Here is a 22,515-nt window from a genome sequence, read left to right as displayed (position 1 = left end):
ATTGCCTATTTTACAATTTGTATTTCAGGGAAGTCTGGAAATTTTTACTGGACTGGGCCTTGTCCTGGGTCCACCAGTAGGTGGTTTTTTATACCAGTCTTTTGGTTACGAGACCCCTTTCATTGCAGTAGGATGTGTAGTGCTGATGTTGGTGCCCCTGAATATCTGGATTTTACCAAGATATGGTATGTTCTTGCTGTGTTATATCAGTAATTTTGTTTGTTATAAGCCTCTGTTTATTTGCTGCTATAAGACAACTGTTTAAATTGTTTGCATTAAGCAATTTCCTCTCCGATATATAGTCATATACCTGCCTCTGTGGAAAGCTTGGAAAGCTGCTTCTCGGCCCTAAGGATGGAGCTGTAAGAAGCGGATCTGTTTTTTTATAATCTGAGGGGCCTAATATCTTGGGTTGGCCACTGTTGGCCAAAATACCAGAACTGATGAACCTTAGTCTGCACCAGCATAGCATATCTTATGTTCCAGTGCAATAGGAATAGTATGTTGAACCTTAGGGTATTATCCATTCTCGCCAGCATACTGCAGAAAAACGTCAATCACAGCTTTTGAAACCTCCTCCTTCTTCCAGGACTCTGTTGTCCTTTTCAGTTTCTTTTTCTGCAGGTGAGCATTAAAGGTGTCTTCTGATCTGCTCGGTTTATTTCTTTTTTTATTTTGTGATAGCTTTGCAGTTTTTTTGCTTTAGTTGCGGTCTTTTTTGTGAAACCAGAGATCCCTTTTGATAAGGTTCTACTCTGCCTGCGTGGAGAGGAGCAGATTTTAGATCTGTAGCTGGCAGGTGTATCCTTCAGTGACCTGTTTCAGGCAGCCTTCTGAAGATATATGGAGCCCAGGGTCCGTTGCCCTTTGACTTGGTCAGGGGTTTTAGTGCAGGCAATTTAGGTGCTAATAAGGTTGCTTCAGGGCGCTTATAGTGCTGGCTGCATTTCATTCCCCCCCCTTTTGCGTGAGAGGTCTGGGAAGGTTGAAGGTCAGTCTATGGAGGTTCAACTGGCAGCCCGAAGATTCCAGCGAGTGACTGGAAGCAGAGGGCCTCTCCTAGAACAGCTACACCCGAAAGGAGCTGAAACAGGCAGCAGCACCATTTCCCCAACATAAGGTCTGTGAGTAAGGCTGTGACAGCCTGTGGGAAAAATCAGGGGGATCATCAAAAGCTGTTAACTGTTTTTATAGCTAGGGCCTTGGTCCCCCTACCTTACAATCCTGGGGTTTTTTTTAGGTTTTTGGTCAGCCCTGAGGTGACTAAGCTGATTTTTTTTTTTTTTTTTTTTAGCACTAAAATTCACCAGTGGAGGCCATCTTGGATTTTCCAGATTTTTTTTTTTTTTTTTTGCCCCTTAAGTTCTCAAATTTTTCCATAACACCTTGTTTTGCTTTGAAATTGCCAGGGATGGAGTCTTCTGACTCTAATACCCATATATCATGCCTTGTTTGCAAAGGATGGGCATTAGAAGAGGCAGGAAGGTGGAAACTTCAAGTTTAGCTCCCACGTGGTCTCTGGGGTTATAGCACACAGCTTTTGAGCCTATTAGGGGAGTGAAATTTCCCCATGAGCCCCAGAACAGCAGCATGGCATGCCAAAGGTACAAAGGTTCCGCAGCCAAAGTGATGTCTCCTCCCTTCTAAAGGAGAAGGAGATTGCTTACTAAGGCCTTTATCCCAGAGTTCATTAATATGCTGTGGCAGGCATATGTGCATGACCAAAATATGCAATTAGGTCCACTGAAGAACAACCCTTAGTGCACACCTCTTAAGAATCTTCAGAGCACCTCAGAGCATTTCTGGGAGAGTGGATGCTCCTCCCTGACTCTGGCTTCAGGGGATGAAAGTTCAGTCTTTATCCCCTGTCTCAAAGCAAGGCCTCCCTGATGGGAGATTCAGTTTCTTATGTTGAGGATCAGAATGGAGTCCTGGCCACAGATCTGGGAGAGGATCCCTCCATAAGGCGGCTGTTCAGGTCTTTGGCCTTGCCAGACATTATCACCGAGTCTCTTTGTGAGCTCAAGATTGATGCACCTTAGTCATCTCAGTGTTCTCTTTTGAGCAGAGTCCAGTCTCGATCCACGTCCTTTCTGGGGCACCCAGACATGAAACCCCTGGTCACAGAGCCCTGGGAGGTTCCAGAAGGCTCCCTCAAAGTAGCGAAAACTATAACTAGGCTTTATCCTATGGATCAAGAGTTCCAGCAAATGTTTGTTATGCAAAAGGAAGACACCTTGATGGCACAGGTGACTAAACGCATGTCCTTACCCAGTGAGGGAGGAGTCATGCTGAAGGATACACAGTACCACAGGGTGGATATGGTCCTTAGGAGGCAGTTTGAGGCCCTGGCCCTAGGAGTTAAGGTGATATCAGCTGCTTCTTTCATAGCACATGGCTGTCATTTATGGCTGTGAACCCTGGATATGACAATAGCTGGGCCATCTCAGCTTGTGCTGGCAGGGGTTGACTAGGTGGTTGACACATTTTATGATTTAATTAGAGTAATAGTGAGAGTCTCTGATTATTCCATCTCTGCCTGACACAAGCTGTGGATCGGACAGTGGGCGGACAATTTAACTTACAAGGCTACGCTTAGCAGGCTCCCCTTCAAGGGCCAGATGCTTTTTGACATAGGCCTGGATAATCGTATGGTCAGTGTGCAAGATCATTGTCCCAAGTCCTTACTGGACAGCAGACCTTGAGTGGCAAGAACTGGAGCTCCTTTCGGGGGTTCAAAAATTTTTTGCCAGTATGTCTCAGTAGGCTCGTGTCGCAGAACCTATCAAGGTTCCAAAACCAGAAAATTAAAAATACAGGTTCCTGGGCCACAACTGCAGCCAAAAAGCTACAATGACGCCAGACCTCCAGCCATCCTTCAAAAAATTGGAGGTCAGCTCTTGGACTTTCTGGAGGTCTGAGAAAGCATAACGACAGATCTTTGGGTTTTGGATATTTGTTTCTTTCTGTTTGTTTATTTCTCACCCACCCTTATCCAGGGCAAGTTAAATATTAATATACAAAATAAAAGATGTACATTTATCATACAAAACATTTCAGAGACACACAATAACAAATTACATACTTACATATCAAATCAAATCAAATTATTGTCAGAGAAGGATACAAGATAAAGAGCTTGCATACCTTCTGTCTGACTGGCTTTATGGCAGGCCAACCGGATCGGGCGGTCTAAGTCCGGGCAATGTTAAACAGATTGCTGGATATTCAAGCCATAGACCCTCGGGCTCGGGCAGATACTCGATATACTTTGTTGTGCTCAAGAAAAATTTTGACAATTGGAGGCCTCTTCTGGATATCAAACATGTTAATGCAGCCCTGAGAGTCCACATTCCTGGATGGAGATGGTGAGATCTGTCATTTCAGCAGTCCAGCTGGGAGAGTTTCTGGCTGCCCTAAATTTGACAGAGGCTTATCTCCACATTCCAATTTTCCCAGCACATAGAAAGTTCCTGATTTCACATGTTGGAGAAACACTTAATTCTCAGCACTACCATTTGGACTGACAATGGCACTCCAAATGTTCACCATTGATGGTAGCAGCTCATCTCTACAGGGCAGGCTAGCTGGTTCATCCTTATTTAGACTACTGGCCCACGCTTGAGAAGAAGGAAAAAGAGCAGTGGCAGCAGTTGTGCAAACTTTACAGAATCTGGGCTGGATTGTAAACTTTCTAAAGAGCCCGTTGTTCCTCACTCAGTCTTTTAAATACATGCAAGTTCTCTTCAGTATGGCAGAAGGCTGAGGTTTTTCGACCAGAGGCATGCGGACAGATACTTTGGGGGCAAATTATGAATCTCCTGTTACCAATCTCCGGTCATAGTCAGTGCCTACAGCATGGCACTACCTACAGGTTCTGGGCTTGCTGGCAGCTGCCATAGAAGTAGTGCTCTGGACAAGGGTGCATGTTCGTCCACTTCAGGATGCACTGTTATCTCAGTCTCCCCAGAGAAACTCCCTATAGGCCCCTGGATGGAGGCAGCCAACAGCAGCTCAACCCATAGTCTCTAGCAAAAGGAATTTCACTTCAGATCAATTCCTGGGTCATACTGACAATGGATGCCAGCCTGATTGACTGAGGGGCGCACTGCAGTGGATGCACAATGCAAGGGAAATGTACATCATAAACAGGCTAGAACTGAGACCGCTTAACCTGGCTCTGAGAAACCTATGGTCGGTGATGGAAGGCAGAGCTGTGTGAGTAATCTTAGACAGTGCCACAGCAGTGGCTTATGTCAACTGGCAGGGACGCACCTGAAGCACATTTCTCCAACTAAGTTAAACTACTGTTTGCTTGGGGCAGAAAAGCACCTGCTGGCCATCACGGTGGCACATGTAGCAGGAGTGGACAATGTGCAAGCAGACTTTCTCAGTATACAGACATTTGTACCCCGGAGAGTGGTCGTTGACCCTGTAGACATTCCAAGACATTAGAGGACATTGGAGGCATCTGACACTCTATATGATGGCAATACCATCAACAAGAAAGCACCTTGGTTTTTCAGCCGAAGATACAAGACTGGAAGTGCAGTGCTGGACGGTCTAGTGCAACCATAGATGAAGTCCAGACTGCTTTGTGTTTTCTCCATGGCCCCTGTTAGGTGATCCATCGCATAACATCTCACCTAGGGAGGGTGATCCTTGTAGCTCTAGATTGGTCAAGTTGTCCTTGGTATGCAGATCTAGTATGCCTACAAGTGGATGAATGTCTCCAGCTCCAGGTGTACGTGGTCTTGCTCACTCAGGGGCTAATTGCTCTGAAGATTCAGGTTGCTTTTGTCTTATGGCATGGCTCTTGAGCGTGCAGCGCTAGCTAAGAAAAGATATTCAGAAACGACACCTGGATGTTTTAAGCGCAAAAAAGCCCAAGTGCCAATTTTCAAAATTAATTTTTAGATGTCTTTTACAGCATTCACTCTCCAAGATGTCCAAATTTTAAGGGGGCATGTAAGAGGCATGTTTTGGATGGGATTTGGGTGTGCTTAGCACTTGGACTTCTCGCAGGGATAATGCATTCAGAAATGACCATTACCACCCTACTGTAGGCCAAGAAACCATCCACACTCTTTCGGTGTATGCCAAGGCATATGATACTTTTCAGCACAGGATGGTAGAGCCCAACAAAGTCCCAATATCATCGATATTGGCCTTCCTTCAAGAGGGCCTGGACAAGTGATTTAGCAGTGACGTCCCTTAGTGTAGATGGTTTTAGAGGCTGAGAAAAGAGAGTCTTCTAGTTGCTCACCCAGACACTTTTAGATTCTTTAAAGGAGTTCTAAGGCTCAGGCCATTGATCCGGGATCCCTTCCCTTCCAAGAACCTCAACATCGTGTTAGAGGGTCTTCAGGGGGCTTCATATGAGTCTTTGAAGAAAGCTTCTTTCATAGATCTTACGATCAAAATGGCGCCTAGTTGCAAACTACAGTTTCTAAGAAGAAATACAAGGCTTTAAAGCTGCTAGACCCATAGTGTCCTGGTGGATTTGGACATCAATCTCCTCCACCTACTTTGTCTGTGACAAATAACCGCTGGTGTGGTTGAAAGCACATTCGACCAGAGGAGTACCCTCCTTCTAGGCTGAATTGAGGGTGATACCTCTGGAGGAGATATGTAGATCTGCAACATGGTCTTCCCTTCACACTTTCACTAAATTCTATAGGGTGGATGTGGCAGCGCATGAAGATTCTGCTTTTGGATCTTCAGTACTGAAAGCAGGCTTATCTCTCCCATCTGGGACTTAGGGATGTACCTAAGCATTCCCCAAAGATTCAGTATACCATTCCTATTGCACTGGAAAAGGAGATTAGGTTCTTTCTTGATAATATCTTTTCCAGTAGAAAGGAATGGCATGCTGAACTCCCACACCCAATAATTTCTGATGCACCTGTTTCTGCCTTATGTTTCATGGGCCTCTCCATATCACAGACTTCTCTGCCAGTTGGACTACAGGTTCAGAATAGTGCTTCCCAATTAAAATTAAAATTTTTTTCCGGATTTTCATGCCCAATTGGGTGTGTTTTTCAAACATCCTGGTGGGATTATTTTATAGCCTCTTCACCCCCTTTGCCTTCTCCTAACCACACTGGCGCTGTGGTGTAAACAAAAAAGACTTTTCCTCTCTCTGTTAAATCCTTGCTCACATTTGCGATCTAACACTAGCTCTGGCAGGATACATGTTTCAAATCTGACATATTGTAATCACAAAACGAAAATAAATTTTTTTCTACCTTTTGTTGTCTGGTCATTATTCAAATCTTGTTGGTCCCAGGCTCTGGTTGTCTTCTGATAACTTGCTTGCCAGGGTCTCCTTCTTTCTTCTTTCTCCGTGCTAACCATCTATCTTCCATCTCTGTCCTCCCCTTCTGTTTCCCTTCCCTCCCCCGGAGGTCTGGCCTCTATCCTTTTTTTTCATCTCCATCCATAGATCCACCTTTTCTAAACTACTCTTTCATCCAGCATCTCTTCCTCCTTCCCCACCACCCCAGGGTCCACCATCTTTCCCTTTCTTTTCCCAACTACCCTCCTATCCAGTATCTTTATTCCCCCCTCCACACCATTCCTTGTGTCCAACTTCTCTCCCTTTCTGTTCCTTCCCTTCCTAAATCCCATTGTCCACCATCTCTCTCCCTCTCCTCTGTTTTTAGACCCATTATTTCTTCTCCCCCAAAGTACAGCATAAACACGTCTCTTTGAACTCCCCCCGCCTTCCCTCCCTCCGTGTACTTCTGCACCCCCCCCCTTTGAAGGCCTACTTGTTCCCCCTTGAAGGCTTGCACCCCCTGCCCAGGCCACCCCATCATGCCCTGCCCCACCCGCATGTGTCCATTTTCTTATTTACTTATTTTCCCCTTCTTGCTTCTCTACTTCTACTCTTCACTGTTTTTTCTTTCCCTTTCTCCCACCAGACATTTTTCTCTTCTCACTCCATCCCTCTCTCCAAATACTCTTTATCATCTTTCCAACCCTATATTTCTCTTCCTGTCTCCTTTCTCATTCCCATCCTTCGTTCAATACTTTTTCACTCCTTCAGAGCCTATTCCTATTGGCTCTTCACTCCTTGCCTCCTCCCTCTCAGCTCTCCTCTCAGGCTGATTGAGGCTGCCTACACTTGATCTCTCTCTTTTTTTTTTTTTTTTTATCGTGCAGCAGTATGATGGCAGCAGAAGAAATGTTTAAATATACTGTACTTCATTTGGTGCTGCTGTGGGTCCAGTCTCATGGCAAGAGCTGCAGGATCCACACAGAATCCTCCCTTCCTCCTCGAAGCCTACCTGCCTGCCTGCCTTCCCCCAAGCTGACCCGCCACTGATTTCCCCCTCCTGCCAGTCATCCCCCCTGCCCGCCGCCACTGCTCGTCGACTCTATTTAACATCCCCCGGCTGCTGCCGCAACTCCAAAAGGGCCAGGCGCATGCAGCGATTGCACCCACCGGTCCATAAGCCTTCCCCCGACATCAATTCTGATGGAGAGAATGCTTATGGGCCAGCGGTGTGCAATCACTTCACGCGCCTGGTTCTTTTGGAGCAGCGGAATTAAATGGAGCTGGCGGGCAGGCTGCAAGCAGATGGGCCATGGTGCAGGCAAGCACCAATAGCAGGACTGTCTGCCGAGGCAGAGAAGATGTACATAGAACCACCACTGCCACCTGCAGCCTCCTAACCCAGTCATGATGTGATGTCATCATAGCATGGCATCGGGCCCCCCTGAACTCCTTGGGCCAGAGGCACGTGCCTACTGGGCCTACCCTTTAATCTGGCGCTGGATGCGTGGGAGGCTGGGGGGAAGCCGGACACCAGCATTTCCCAACTGACCCTCCTGCCTCGCCCTCTAAAGCAGGAGCGGTAGCGGCTGGCCAGCAAGAGGCAACAGTGCCGCTCCTGCTTTAGGGGGGAGGGTCAGTCACCAAATTAGGAGGCTGATTTATTTTTTGTTGTTGTTGTTTTAAATTGATTCGAATCGATTCACCTGAAATGAATTGGTGAATAGATTCAAATTGTGAATCGGACAGCACTAGTTAAGAATCAATTTGTAAGTAGAATCTCAAGAGATCTTTGATCTCCACTAATATTCCAAGCTGCTGCTTTTATTTGATGTATTTTACTGTTCAATGGTAATATTTGTTCATTTATACAATACAGTTTCATTAGTCACTGTTATAATATTATATGAGCAAATCAGGACCTTGGCTCCAGAGTTCCCCGTGTCCTTCCTTTTCCTGTTTAACTCTAGAGCTCTTGCATGCTTTGGAACAAACTGAAAGGGGTAGCAAACTTCAGGGAGAAGGAGGAGGTTTAGAAACTGTGATTGACATCTTTCTGTGCTTGCAAGAATGGTCAAAGCACCCTAAGGTTCAGCATACCATTCCTATCTGCTGGAAAAGATATCAAGATAAGAACCCATCTCTTTTTGTCAAGCTCCCTCAGGTGATGGACTTATTTTGCTAGAGATTTGGGAGACATTATGGTTCTCAACATGTTGCTTGTGCTTCAAATGCTACAGTTGCTGTCTGGGCATATTCCCAAACAATAATATGTATTCATTGGGCACTCTTAAATCTTTCTTTGGGGAGTACTCAAAGGGAAATTCATCAACATAAGTTTCACATGTCACTCCCAGCCTTGTACAATTTTCATATTCTGCTGTCTAAAAAGTACAGTTCGAAATTAATTCTAGTAGTTTTATTTAATATTGTAAGTGTAGAGTATGGGGCTCATTTTCAAAAAATGTAGACGTCCAAAAAACAGCATAAAACGACACCTGGATGTTTTAAGCGCAAAAAAGCCCAAGTGCCAATTTTCAAAATTAATTTTTAGATGTCTTTTACAGCAATCACTCTCCAAGATGTCCAAATTTTAAGGGGGCATGTAAGAGGCATGTTTTGGACAGGATTTGGGTGTGCTTAGCACTTGGACTTCTCGCAGGGATAATCAAACCTTTTTCAAGAAGTCCAGGGTGTTATCCAGAGTTAGACCTGTTTTAGAAGTGAATAAGAGAAAGGTACTCAAACTGACCAGATGTTCACTGTAGAGATGAAAGTACATTCCCCCAGTGGTCACTGACAGCTACCACCCTCAAAAGATGTAAATGAAACTGTACGTACTTGTCTCTAGAACAGCAGCACCTGGTATGGGAAAGCCTAGCAGAGCAGCACACAGATGTCTTAAGTAGCCTATTGGGTGTGCTAGTGAACCGTAGAGAGGAGGACCCAGGCCCATGAGCCACTACATTTATGGTGGAAAGTGCGAGTTCACCAAAACCCACCCAAAACATACTGAACTGCCATATAGGTGGCATCTGTAGTCATAAGGGCTACTGGGTGGTAGACAGGTAGGTATAGTAGGTTTTGGGGGTGTTTTGGAGGACTCACCATACACTAAAATAGGGTGTTTTGGTGAAATATGTACTTGACACCCTTTATGTGAAGGTCACAGCAGTGCCACCTAAGGTGCCTCACTGCCCTGTTGGGATGTCTTCATGGCCAGTCCATTAAGATGCTGGTTCTTCCCATGTCCAAATGGGCTTGATTTGGATGTTTTTGAAGATGGATGTATTTGTATTCAGAAATGGCCAAAAATTTAGGCATCTTAAGGGCCAAAATGTCCAAATAGGTCATGTTAAAAAAAAAAATAAAAAAAAAATTGGACATCTAGAGGTTTTGAAAATGGGCATTCCCCTTCCACTAATTTTGGATGTCTTGCAGGATAAGTCCAAAGTCAAACTATTGAAAATGTCCCTCCACGTAGATCAATAAAACAATTATATATATATATATATATATATATATATATATATATATATATATATATATATATATATATATATATATATATATATATATTAAAAAAAAAAAAAAACAACAACCAAAAATTCCTGATTGCTTAAGCTTTCACATCCCTTTACTCAATTGATAGAAACCTAAGTCTGGTGCTGGTCATCTATAAGTACTTGCCCAGGGTTAAAAATGAATCGAAGGGTTGACTGAGCCCTTACTGAGGTTCCCTTATAGTTCATATTTTTCTTTATTACGTTGGTGTTGATTCATAACAGGGAGCTTAAAGATTTTGCCAATTTTTTCTTGTTCAGTTTTCTCTTTTATTGGTAAAACGTTGTGTTTTTTTTTTTTTTTGAAGCCCATTTTCAGAGCTGCCAGACGTCTATCTTTTATTTTTGAAAATGACTTTAGGTATAAAGTTTTGGTCCTTAGGAAGTCTATCTTTTTTGAGCATTTTCAAAAATAAAATCATCCCCATGAAAACGCCCATGTTTTTTAAATGTATTCAACTACCTTGTCTGATCACAGCAGAGCCATGGAGCCCTACACCCCTCCCCCAACATCCTTCAACATTTCTGCCCACTCCCAAACACCATATACCCCGGTACCTACTGCTGCAATATTGGCAGGAGGGAAGCCCACTCCTTCCTGCCTACAGGACCGCATGCTGAGAATGGTGGGCCTTGCCCCTCCTAATGCATCTTGGGATGCAATGGGAAGAGCTTAAGTCCCTGATTGGCTCAAAATTTCACATTAAGGACTCCTTTTACAAAGGTGCGCTAGGCTTTTAGCGCATGAACAAAATTACCGCTCGCGGTAGCTGAAAATCTACTACCTACTAAAGAGGAGGCGGTAGTGGCTAGCGTGCTTGGGAATTTTAATGCGCGCTATTGCGCGCGTTAAGGCCCTAGCACACCTTTGTAAATGGAGCCCTAAGTATCAGTCAGATTTCAGGCATGGACAAGGAACTGTGCCCTCAGACAGTCATGGCAAGGATTGACTATATCATGGACACTCTATATCAACTTGGTCCTGGAGTACCCTCTTGCCAGTCATGTTTTCAGAATATCTACAATGAATATGCATGAAAGAAATTTGCATATAATGGAAGCAGTGTAAGAAAATCAAGTGTATCCATATTCATTGTGGATATCTTGAAAACCTAACTGGTAAAGGGTACTTCAGGACTGGGTTGAGAAACACTGCTATATATGACATTATCAGAGTATTGAAAACAAGTGTGGCCAATCATTGTCCGAAGACCCTTTCGGATAGCACACCTCGGAATTTGAGGGTCTACTCAAAGTACTTTTTCTAGTTTCAGACATTTTTGCCAGTACTCCAGAAGATCCTTTTCTCAGAGAACATTTCAAGGTTTCTGATAAGTTTGGAAACTTGAAATGTACCCATTCCTCTGGACCACACTCTGCCACAGCCCCCCAAAAGTCCCAATGATGCCAAGATTGTAGCCAGACTCCCACAGATAGGAGAAAAGCTAATGAACTATTGGGAGGTGTGGGAATGATCAGCTCGGACCGCTGGATGTTGGACATAAGCCAAGGTTACCAATTTTAATTCAGCTACCATCTGGCGAATCACTTTGTGGATTCATCGGCAGGATGGCCGGAAAAGGTGGGAAAAGTCTGAGTGACGGTACAAAGACTTTGAGCCATAGAGCCTGTTCATAAGCAGAATCGGGCTCAGGCAGATAGTCTGTATACTTCATAGTCCCCACAAAAGACTGGAGGCTATCCTGATCCTGGATCTGAAGTCAGTCAATGTGGCCTTGAAGATGCCACAGTTCTGCATGGAGACGATTTGGTCGGTCATTGTGGTGGTTACACAAGGAGCATTCTTGAATTTGATGGAAGCCTACCTCCATATCCCAACTTATCTGAAACACAGAAGATTTTTGAGATTCCACATTTTGGGGCAACACTTTCAGTTTTCCGCATTCCTCTTCGAGTTAGCAACTACTAAGGTAATGGTGACAAGTCTCAGATGATTGGCTGATTAGAGCTCCAAAAGGAGTGTGGTGACTCAAATGGTCCAGCTGTTGCAGGATCTGGGTTGGATTGTAAACTTCCGAAAGAGTAACTTTGAGCTGGTTCAGAACATGGAATACCTGGGGATATGCTTTAACACAGAGGAAGGTTATGTCTTTTTCCCAAGCCACACAAATGGAAGCTTATAAAACAGATTTCAGATTGCCTGGTGATGCCAGCTCCAATGGTGAAACTATTTCCAGGTACTAGGTTCAATGACAGCAACCATAAAGATGGCTCCTTGGGTAAAGGCTCATATGCATTCCCTCCAAGATGCTCTGTTGTCTAGCTGGTCTCCACAGACAGATTCGCTCAAGATGCCACTGCCTTGGACAGTGGAAACTCGGCAGAACTTGCATTGGCTATGACCAGAGTCCCTGGTGAGAAGTGTACTGCGCCGCATCTCTGCTTGTGTGATTCTGGCAACAGATGCCAGTCTATACAGTTGGGGCAGACATGGTCTAGGGCAGGAGTGCCCACACTTGTTGGGCTTGCGAGCTACTTTTAAAATGACCAAGTCAAAATGATCTATCAACAATAAAATTTTTAAAAAACAGAAAGCACACTGTATGCAGAGAAAATGTTAATTATCATTTATATTCTGGGGGTTTTTCAAAGAGGTCAAGGCAGATGACTCTATGCACTGTCACTTCAGTAACAATCATACAAAAATAGACAAATATACCCCCCTCCCTTTTTACTAAACCGCGATAGCAGTTTTTAGCGCAGGGAGCTGCGCTGAATGTCCTGCGCTGCTCTCGACGCTCATAGGCTCCCTGCGATAAAAGCCACTATTGCGATTTAGTAAAAGTGGGCTATAGTGTAAAATATAGATAGCAGATATAAATTCTCAAAACGGACACATTTTGATCACTAAATTTAAAATAAAATCATTTTTCCTACCTTTGTTTGGTGATTTTATGAGTCTCTGGTTGCACTTTCTTCTTCTGACTGGGCATCCAATGTTTCTTCCCTTCTTTCAGCCTGTATGCTTCCTCTCCTCCAGACCTCATTCCCTCCCCCAACTTTTTCTTCTCTCCCTGCCCTTTCTTTCTCCCTACCTCCCTTTCTTTTTTTTTTCTCTTCATGCCCCCTTTCTTTCTTTGTTTCCCTTCTTTCTTTCTTTCTTTCTGTCTCCCTGCCTGCCCTCTTTCTTTCTTTCTCCCTGCCCTTCCCCAAGCCACCGCTTCCCCAAGCTCTCCCTGCAGAAGCATCGGGCCGACCAGCATTCCTCCCCAATGCCGTCGGGGAGGAAGTTCAGCCCAGCCAGGCAGCGATTGGCTGGCCAGGAACTTCCTCTCCGACGGCAGAATTGAAGTCAGGGAGAGGAAGGCTGATCGGCCTGTTAGATTGTGAAGGCAACACAAGTTTATCACAAAGCCTGGGATAGGCTCTGCAATTGACTCACTTTGCCTTCGCAATCTACCGGTCTATCGCGATCGACGTATTGGGCACCCCTGATCTAGGGCACCCAATCCAAGGCCAATGATCTCTGTCGCAGATGAAGTGGTTCATAAACCATCTAGAATTGTGGCCCATTTGGTTTGCCTTAAATGCTGGAGAAACCTCTGGAAGACAAAAATGGTCAGGGCTTTCTCAGACAATGTCACAATGGTGGCTTATGTCGATTTGCAGGGAGGCACGAGAGGTGCTTCTCTGCATTTTAGAGGCCAAAATGTTATTCAGTTGGGAAAGCTTCATTTGCAAACGATATCCACAGCTCATTTAGTTGGAATAGACAATGTGTAGGCCAAATATCTCAGCAGAAAGACATTAGACCTGGGGTTTGTGGTTGTTGTCTCAGAGGGCATTCAACTGCATAGTGTGGTGCTGGTGGCAGTCACTGATCAACCTCATGGCATTGGTGGACAACAAGAAGGTGGCCCAATTTTTCAGCAGAAGAATCGAACCAGGAAGTGATGGATGGAATACCCTGGTTCAACTGTAGCCAGCATAGGGTCTGCTATACATTTTTCCCCGTGCTCTTTGATAGGACAAGCCATCCATCGGATAGTGAACTATTGTGGACAGGTAGTCCTGGTGGCTCTGGACTAGCCATGTGGACTGTGGCACTGGAGCCTGCGAAAGGACAGAGGTCTCAAGCTTCCAGTGTATACGGATCTTTTGTCAAAGTCCAGTTCCCATAGAGAGTCTGGAATGCTTTGGTTTAATGGCATGGCTCTTGAGCATGCAGCTCTAGTATAAAAAGGCAGTTCGAAGATGGTTATTGCTACCCTTCTTGGAGCCAAGAAATCAAACACCATCACCACCTATGCTATGGCCTAGAAGTTTTAATCAGTAGTGTGCAAAAGTTCATATGGAACCCTTAAGAACTCCGGTGTCGATTGTTTTGATCTTCCTGCAGGCCGGACTGGAAAAAGGGTTAGCGGTAGGATCCCTTAGAGTGCAAGTAGCAGGTCTCCTGTGTTTCAGAGCATGGGTGGGTTTGCATCCTGACATAGGTTTTGATCAGATTGAGGCCTCCGGTTTCCCGTGTGGAATCTTAACATTGACTTGAGTGGACTCAGCAAGGCACCTTATGAGCCTTTGCAGGAGGCATCACTACTGAAAATAGTTAGCTTTTTTTTTCTGGTAGTCATCGTCTTTGCTAGAATGTTAAAGATTCAGGCACTGACTTGCAAAGAGCCGTTCCACAGGTTTACAGACGTGGGAGTTTCTCTTCACACTGTTCCTTCATTTTTGCCAAAGGTGGCATGACATTTCATCTCAATCAGAAAATCAGATTGCCCACTTTCCATACCACGAGGGGCAAGTTTTGAAACATTTGGATGTACAGAGCGTGCTTCTACGACAGATGGGTAATATCCCAATGCTTATGAGCCATGTAGAAGGAATCCAGCTTTTGAATCCCTTCTTCACTAAAGGGCTCTACTGCTTCAGTTTTTCCTGCTGCACACAAGCTAGAAGAAGTCTTTGATCTCTTATTTCTTTATTTTTTCAGTCTTTTTTTTTTTTTTCAGTATTTTGACTGATTTTGGTGCTAAGAACTCCCCTAGTTGAGGGTCCAGCTCTGCCTGCATGGAGGAGAAACAGACCGAGGTCTGCAATTGACAGGTCAATCCCTCTGTGGTACCCATTGACCAGTTTGCAGAAACCTCTTGGGGCTTGAGGTCCATTCCCCTTGTAGCATTGCTCATCTACTGTATTGCAGGGGCTTGGGCGCAGACTGTCAGGCATCGGTAGGGGGCTCAGCATGGTCCCGAAGGTTGCTGACTGCATTTCACCTCCCCCATTTCAGGTCTGCAAGTGTCCGAGGTTTAGTCAGATACCAATCAGACTGGTAGTCCAAAGATTTAGTACTTGAGGAGCGGCCCGTTTGAGGCAGTGATTTCTTCTCCAAAACCTAGTTACCTTTGGAGCTGAGGCAAGCTGCGGCACATTTGTAGTACAGGTCACAGTGAGTAAGGCTATTTCAGCCTATGAGGAAAATCGGGCCTTTCCCTTAGATTTCTTCACCTCCAGGATCCAGGTGTTGTTGTTTTTTTTCCATTTTGGTTAAAACATTTTGGAGCCCTTTTTGGCACCAAAATGCTGCTACGGCAGCCATCTTCCATTTTCCAATTTTTTTTTTTTTTTTTTTATTTTTCCAGAAACTTTAAATCTCCTTGTTTTGCCTGAAAACTGGCAGGGATGGAGTCCTCAAACTCCTTTACCACTAAATCATGCCAGGCTTACGCTGGATTGGTGCCCAAATGAGTACCCTTGTGCCACGTGCTGCGCAGCTTCATCGCATGCCCCCCCCCCTTAGTCCTTGTATTTTTTGGAAAGAGTAAACAAGCAATTCATATCTATCCTTTCCACTCCACTCAGTATTTTATAGACCTCTATCATAACACCCCTGAGCCATCTCTTCTCCAAGCTTAAGAGCCCTAACTGCTGTAGCCTTTTCCTCGTAGGAAAGTCATCTCATCCCTTTTATCATTTTTGTTGCCCTTCTCTGTACTTTTTCTAATTCTGCTATATCTTTTTTGTGATACGACAACCAGAATTGCACACAGTATTTGAGGTGTGGCTGTACCATAGAGCAATACAAGGACATTATAACACTTTCATCTTCCATTCCTTTCCTGATAATTCCTAACATTCTACATGCTTTTTTAGCTGCCACTGCATATTGAGCTGAGGGTTTCAACATATCCTCAACAATGTCACCTAGATCCTTTTCCTGAGCAGTGACTCCTAACATGGATCCCAAACCTGGCTGGCTGGCTAAGGTTTTTGGGATAGTTTAGACCCTGCTGTTTTCAGAAGAATTACTGTATTTTTCGCTCCAAAAGATGCACTTTTTTCCACCCAAAAGTGGGTGGAAATCTCGGTGCGTCTTATGGATCGAAGGTGCAAATTTTAAATCCCCCTGTGTCACCTAATCCTATAGAACTCATCTTGCTCAGCAACCTGCGGTGTGGTACGCTATCAAATGCTTTGCTAAAGTCCAGGTACACGATGTCCAGGGACTCCCCAATATCTAGCTTCCCCGTCACCCAGTCAAAGAAGCTGATCAGGTTGGATTGGCACGATCTCCCTTTAGTAAATCCATGTTGACGGGGATCCCGTAGATTCTCCTCATCCAGGATCTTATCCAATTGGTGTTTGGTTAGAGTTTCCATTAGTTTGCTCACTATCGATATTAGACTCACTGGTCTGTAGTTTGCTGCCTCAATCTTGGAGCCTTTCTTGTGGAGTGGAATGACGTTAGCCGTCCTCCAGTCTGACGGGACGCTGCCTTTCCTAAGGGAGAGATTGAAGAGCTTGGACAGTGGCTCCGCCAGGACATCGCACAGCTCCCTTAGCACCCTGGGGTGTAGGTTGTCAGGCCCCATTGCCTTGTTAACCTTGAGCCTTGATAGCTCACTGTAGACACTGCTGGGTGTAAACTCGAAGTTACTAAACGGGTCAACTGAGTCAACCCTTGTCTGTAGCTGAGGGCCAAGCCCCGGCGCTTCGCGGGTGAAGACTGAGCTGAAGTATTCATTTAATAGTTGGGCTTTTTCCGAATCCTTTTCCACATAGTCTCCGTCTGGTTTCCTAAGAAGTACAATCCCGCCTGAGTTTTGAAGTGAACTGATGGTAGCTACTGTCTGCTTGGTAAATATTTTCAGAATTAGGAGCCTTTTTCCAAAATGTGACAGGAGCATAACTATGAGTAGGCTTTAAGCCTGTCCACTTTTTCTCAGGCCTGCCCAGCAGCTAAAAAGGATTTCCCAGTCCCACCAGCTGAAGAAATCTAAAGCCCCCTCCTTGTTGGAAAGTCAGTGATAGCACCTTTAACCACAAATGCTGATACGATGGCTTAAAATGCTGGCTTTGCTGCTCTTTTCCAATTGGGGGTGAAGTCTGGGTTTGTTTGTTTTTTCAGCTGGTGGGGCAGGAATTTTGAGGAGTAAGGGGAGGCAAAGAAATAGGGAATCCAGTTCCCCCTTCAAAAAAAAAAATTCATATTTGGCTATGCTACTGGTATGTGGCAACGTTTTGATCTAAAGCAGGGGTATCCATAGTACGGCATGTGGGACATATCCGTCCCGCGATATGATTTTATCCGGCCCATGGAAGAATTGTGCGGAAATGCGTCAACCGGACTAATTTTCCTATGAGAATCCACAAAAAAAACAACCACGGGGTATTGATAGATTTCAAATGCATTAATTAAAACTGTGTTCAAAATATATTGATATTCCATATTATGTTAATACTAGTCTTATAGCCCATTACATTAACGGGTGCTAGAATATATGTGTGCGTGTCTATCTTTATTTTTTTTTTTCTCTCCTTGGCCGCTTTCTGTATTTCTGTCTCTTTCTTTCTTTTTCTTTTTTTTTCTTGGCTGTCCACCACCACCCCTTGCTTGCTCGCCCTGTCCATTCTCCCTTCCTTTTACCTCCCCTGTGTCCTCTACCACCCCATCACTGCTCACCTTATCCAGCAGCAGCCCTTCTCCTTTTGTTTTACCTCCCCCCTGTCCATCATCACCTCCTTCCTGCTCCCCCTGTCCAGCAATAGGCTTGCCTTCATTTTTCTGCCCCTCCTGTCCATCAGCACCTCTTCCCCTGTCCATCAACCCCTTTTTCCTGCTCCCCCTGCCCAGCAGTACACCTCCGTTCCTTTTTCTGCCCCCTCCATTTCCCTGTGCTCAGCATTTCCCTCCCACCCCACTTCCCTGTGCAGCATTTTCCTCCCCCCCCCATACCTTCCTCCTTACCTCCATGCCCTACCATTCTCTCCTCCTCTGCTCCCTTTTCTCCTTCAACTTCATCGGGCAGCAGCAGCAGCAGCAGCATTTATAATTAATTGCTGTTGCCGGCTTCAGGTCTTCCTCTCTGGCAGGTCCTGTCTTCATGAAAACATGAAGTAGGCAGGACCCGCCAGAGAGGAAGGCCTGAAGCCGGCAACAGCGGCAAATTTTAAACGCTGATGCTGCCCAAAGAAGCCAGGCCTTAACCACAAAGCTGGGGGAGGGGGGATGGAGGGTTTTAAAAGGTACAGCGGCGGCGGTGGTGGTGGGGGGTTTGAAAAGTATGCTGCCTGAATATTTCACGGCTGACAGCTTTTCAGGACTTTAAAAACTTTCCTGTTTTATTTTTAAATGCCATGAAAAAACATGTCTGGTATAAATATGGGTTTGGTTGGACAAATCGCAAAAGCTTGTGAGCATGCAGGAATATAAAAAACAATGTTTCTTCGCTGTGTTATCCACCAACAATTGCTTTGTGGAAAATACGTTGATATGAGCTGTCTTAAAACCTGTTATTTCTATGGTAAATTTCATTCGCGCTCGTGCACTCAATCATCGTCAGTTTTGGTCTTTTCTCGAGAAGGTGATTCCAAATATGTTGACATGACATATTGCAGTTCGATGGCTTAGCTATGGAAGGTTCTTTCACGCTTCTTTCATCTTGGGAATGATATTGATATATTTCTTACTGAGAAAAACCATTATGAACCACTTTTATCAGATACTGAGTGGTTTTGGAAATTGGCATTTTTTTGCAGATCTTGTGAACCACATGAACAATTTGAATTTGAATTTAAAGTTGCAGGGTGAAAATAAACTTAGTTTGTGATTTATTAACTCACTAGTCTTTAAGCCCGTTACATTAAGGGGTGCTAGAATAGATGTGTCTGTCTGTCTGTCTGTGTTTCTTTCTCTCTCTCTCCTTGGCCACTGTCTGTGCCCTATCGTCCCCCCCTCTCGAGCAAAGCTGTCTGCCCCCAGCACACCTCTCCCCCCAAAGCAGCCCTCTTTCCCTCTCCCTGACTGTCTCTTCGTGGCACCCTTCTGTATTCACCCCAGAGCAAAGCTGTTTGCCCCAGCACACACCTCCCTCCAAAGCAGCCCCCTTTCACTCCCTAACTGTCTCTCCATGACCCTTTCTGTCTTCCCCCCCCACAGCAAAGCTGTCTGTCCCCAGCACACTTCCCCCCCTCCCATCTCCCGAGCACAGCTGCCTGTCCCAAGCACACTCCTCCCTGCCAAAGCAGACCCCTTTCCCTTTCACCGTGGCCCCCCCCCCTGTATTGGCCCCATTCTTACCCTCCCTCCATCCCGGCTTCTTCTGGCCTGCTCCTCTTCAAAGCAGCCTGCGATCATGGTGGCCAGTTTTAGCAAACCTCGCAGGCCACTCTCCAACTCGGTAGCACATTCCCTCTGACGTGATCCCGTGCGTTAGAGGGAATGTGCTACTGAGTTTGGAGAGCGGCCTGCGCAGTTCACTAAAGCCGGCCATGATCGCAGGCTGCTTTGGAAGAGGAGGAGCAGCGGCGGCGGCGGCGGTTGGTGAGTTGAAGCTCCATTGTGTTTGTGGACGCGGGCAGGGGGAGAGCTTGCCTGCTCTTCGGGCTGGTGAGTGAGGGCGGGAGGAGGGGGAGTGGCCAGAGTGATCCCTGCGGCCGGGTTCTAAAATGGAACACAGCCACGGATCATACACCACAGCGGCAGGGATCACGCTTTTTTTTTTTTTTTTAAAGCGCATGCGCCGCTAAGTTTTATTATATAGGATATCAAGGCATTCGGAGCAAAGTTGATACTTCTGGAAGGCCAGGTGAAAGATTATAACTTTGCTCAAATGCCATGCAGAATTGCATAAAAAGGGTGAAGCAGAATTTCCTTTCTTGTTTGCAAATTTAGTTATTTCAGATCTTAAACAACAATTTCAAAAATGATTTGCTGATTTGGATGCCCATGCTAGATTGTTTCAAAATTCATTTGACCTTGATGTTGCTGATGTCCCAAGTCAAATTCAAATGGAAATTATTGAACATCAGACAAATGAACATATTAAAGATAAATACAAGGAAGGAAACTTGATCGTTTTTTGTTTGTTTGTTTGTTTGTTTTTTTTTTAAAAAAAAAATTTTTGAACTCTAGGCAGTTTCTATATTTGAAGAAATTTGCTTGTAAATTTATCTCCATTTTTTGGGGACAATGTATCTTTGCAAGAACTTTTTCCCAAATGAAATATATCAAGTCAGAATACAGGGCAAATTTATCTGATGAATATTTGAAGTCGCTACTTGTAATTAGCATTTCAAAATTTGAATGTCAGTTTAAGATTTTAAAAACAGAAAAATAGTTCCATCATTCACATTAATGGTTTTATTATAATTTGTGATGAGAATTTGCTGGAAGTGTTCATCGTCATTAATATGTGATAATTTAATCTCACATACTCTGTAATTAGTTTATAAAATTTTCTGCTTTCATTAAAATTCATATCTAGAGTTATTTATCTTTTTCTTTTTTTTTTTTTTTTTTACTACTATGGCCCACTGAAAAGTGCTGAAGTACCCATTGTAGCCGTCGTGGTGAAAAGTTTGTATATCCCTGATCTAAAGTGTAAACCCATAAATATTACTCTTCCCCCCCCTAAACAAATACTATTTAATTTTTAACAAAGTAAAATGATTTGTGTAGTAGCATAATAAGGTTTGTAGAGTTTCATGAACAGCAGAGGGCATTAAAAATTATTTTGGGCTTTGTCTTTCTTTTTTTTTTTATATATAGATACATTTCCTGGAAAGGAATCATTCTGGAAACTTATTACTCTTCCAAAGGTTGTATTTCTGTGTGGTGTCATCTTTTCTCTTAGCTCATGTTTGGGTTTCCTGGATCCTACATTGTCGCTCTTTGTGACAAGAACGGTGTGTAAAATAAATCACTCCTTTCATTTTGGCTTCTTATATCCATGATTAAACTGATTATTTTAAAAGTTGGAAATAAAATTTTGCACAGTTGATCACTACTTTGACCTTGAGCTTCTTACATAAATTGTTATCCAGTTCATTAAGAATGGATGATGCATGTTAAATCTAGAGGATACGGTGGCCATTGAACTCCTTATATTTAACAAGCATTTATATATATATATATATATATATATCTATGTATGTATGTATGTATGTATGTATATATATATATATATATATATATGTATGTATATATGTATATATATATATATATATATATATATATATATATATATATATATATATATATATATACATACATACATACATACATACATACATATATACATATATATATATATATATACATACATACATACATACATACATACATACATATATACATATATATATATATATATATATATATATATATATATATATATAAATAAATGCTTGTTAAATATAAGGAGTTCAATGGCCACCGTATCCTCTAGATTTAACATGCATCATCCATTCTTAATGAACTGGATAACAATTTATGTAAGAAGCTCAAGGTCATTAATTCACAAAAATGCCAGAGAAATGCCAGAGAAAAAGATGCACTCTTAAAAGTTTTCTAAATGAACTCAACGACTCATTATTTTTCAATTTCATTGGAAGGGCGTTGCATAACTGAGGTCCCACAACCATAAAGATTGAGTCCCTATATATCTCCAATCTAATTTGTTTAAAATCTGGATCACCAAGTAGTGCCCGATTCCCTGAACGAAGGGGACGTTCTGGCACAGCCAGACAAAGTGGTTGTTCTTCTTAAAGAATTTTAAAAATTAGCATTGACATTTTAAAATGAATACGCCATTGAATAGGCAACCAATAAAACTGCATAAGAATTGGCGTTAATATGACAAGACAAAGGACTTCCTAAGCTTAAACGAGCAGCAGCATTTAGAGCTATTTGTAATGGTCATAGATCTATATATATATATATATATATATATAGATCTATGACCATTACAAATAGCTCTAAATGCTGCTGCTCGTTTAAGCTTAGGAAGTCCTTTGTCTTGTCATATTAACGCCAATTCTTATGCAGTTTTATTGGTTGCCTATTCAATGGCGTATTCATTTTAAAATGTCAATGCTAATTTTTAAAATTCTTTAAGAAGAACAACCACTTTGTCTGGCTGTGCCAGAACGTCCCCTTCGTTCAGAGCTATTTAGAGCTATTCAGAGCTATTCAGAGCTATTCAGAGCTATTCAGAGCTATTTAGAGCTATTTGTAATGGTCATAGATCTATATATATATATATATATATATATATAGATCTATGACCATTACAAATAGCTCTAAATGCTGCTGCTCGTTTAAGCTTAGGAAGTCCTTTGTCTTGTCATATTAACGCCAATTCTTATGCAGTTTTATTGGTTGCCTATTCAATGGCGTATTCATTTTAAAATGTCAATGCTAATTTT

General features: G+C 43.4%; 1 protein-coding gene across 5 annotated transcripts in view; it reads left to right on the top strand.

Annotated features, from left to right (window-relative positions):
* The window catches only part of SLC18B1 (solute carrier family 18 member B1), a 148,773-nt gene that overhangs the window by 81,779 nt on the left and 44,479 nt on the right, over window positions 1-22,515 (top strand). For all 5 annotated transcript variants that reach the window (XM_033938973.1, XM_033938971.1, XM_033938974.1 and 2 more), the window contains 2 exons: window positions 29-185; window positions 20,858-20,994. In XM_033938973.1, coding sequence (XP_033794864.1) covers window positions 29-185; window positions 20,858-20,994 — 294 coding nt within the window. The remainder of the gene's footprint in view (window positions 1-28; window positions 186-20,857; window positions 20,995-22,515) is intronic.

Source organism: Geotrypetes seraphini, chromosome 3 (assembly GCF_902459505.1).
Source record: "Geotrypetes seraphini chromosome 3, aGeoSer1.1, whole genome shotgun sequence".
NCBI classification, from domain to species: Eukaryota; Metazoa; Chordata; class Amphibia; order Gymnophiona; family Dermophiidae; genus Geotrypetes; species Geotrypetes seraphini.
The sequence above is the reverse complement of the archived record's forward strand: the minus strand, read 5'-3'. Positions and strand labels throughout refer to the sequence as shown.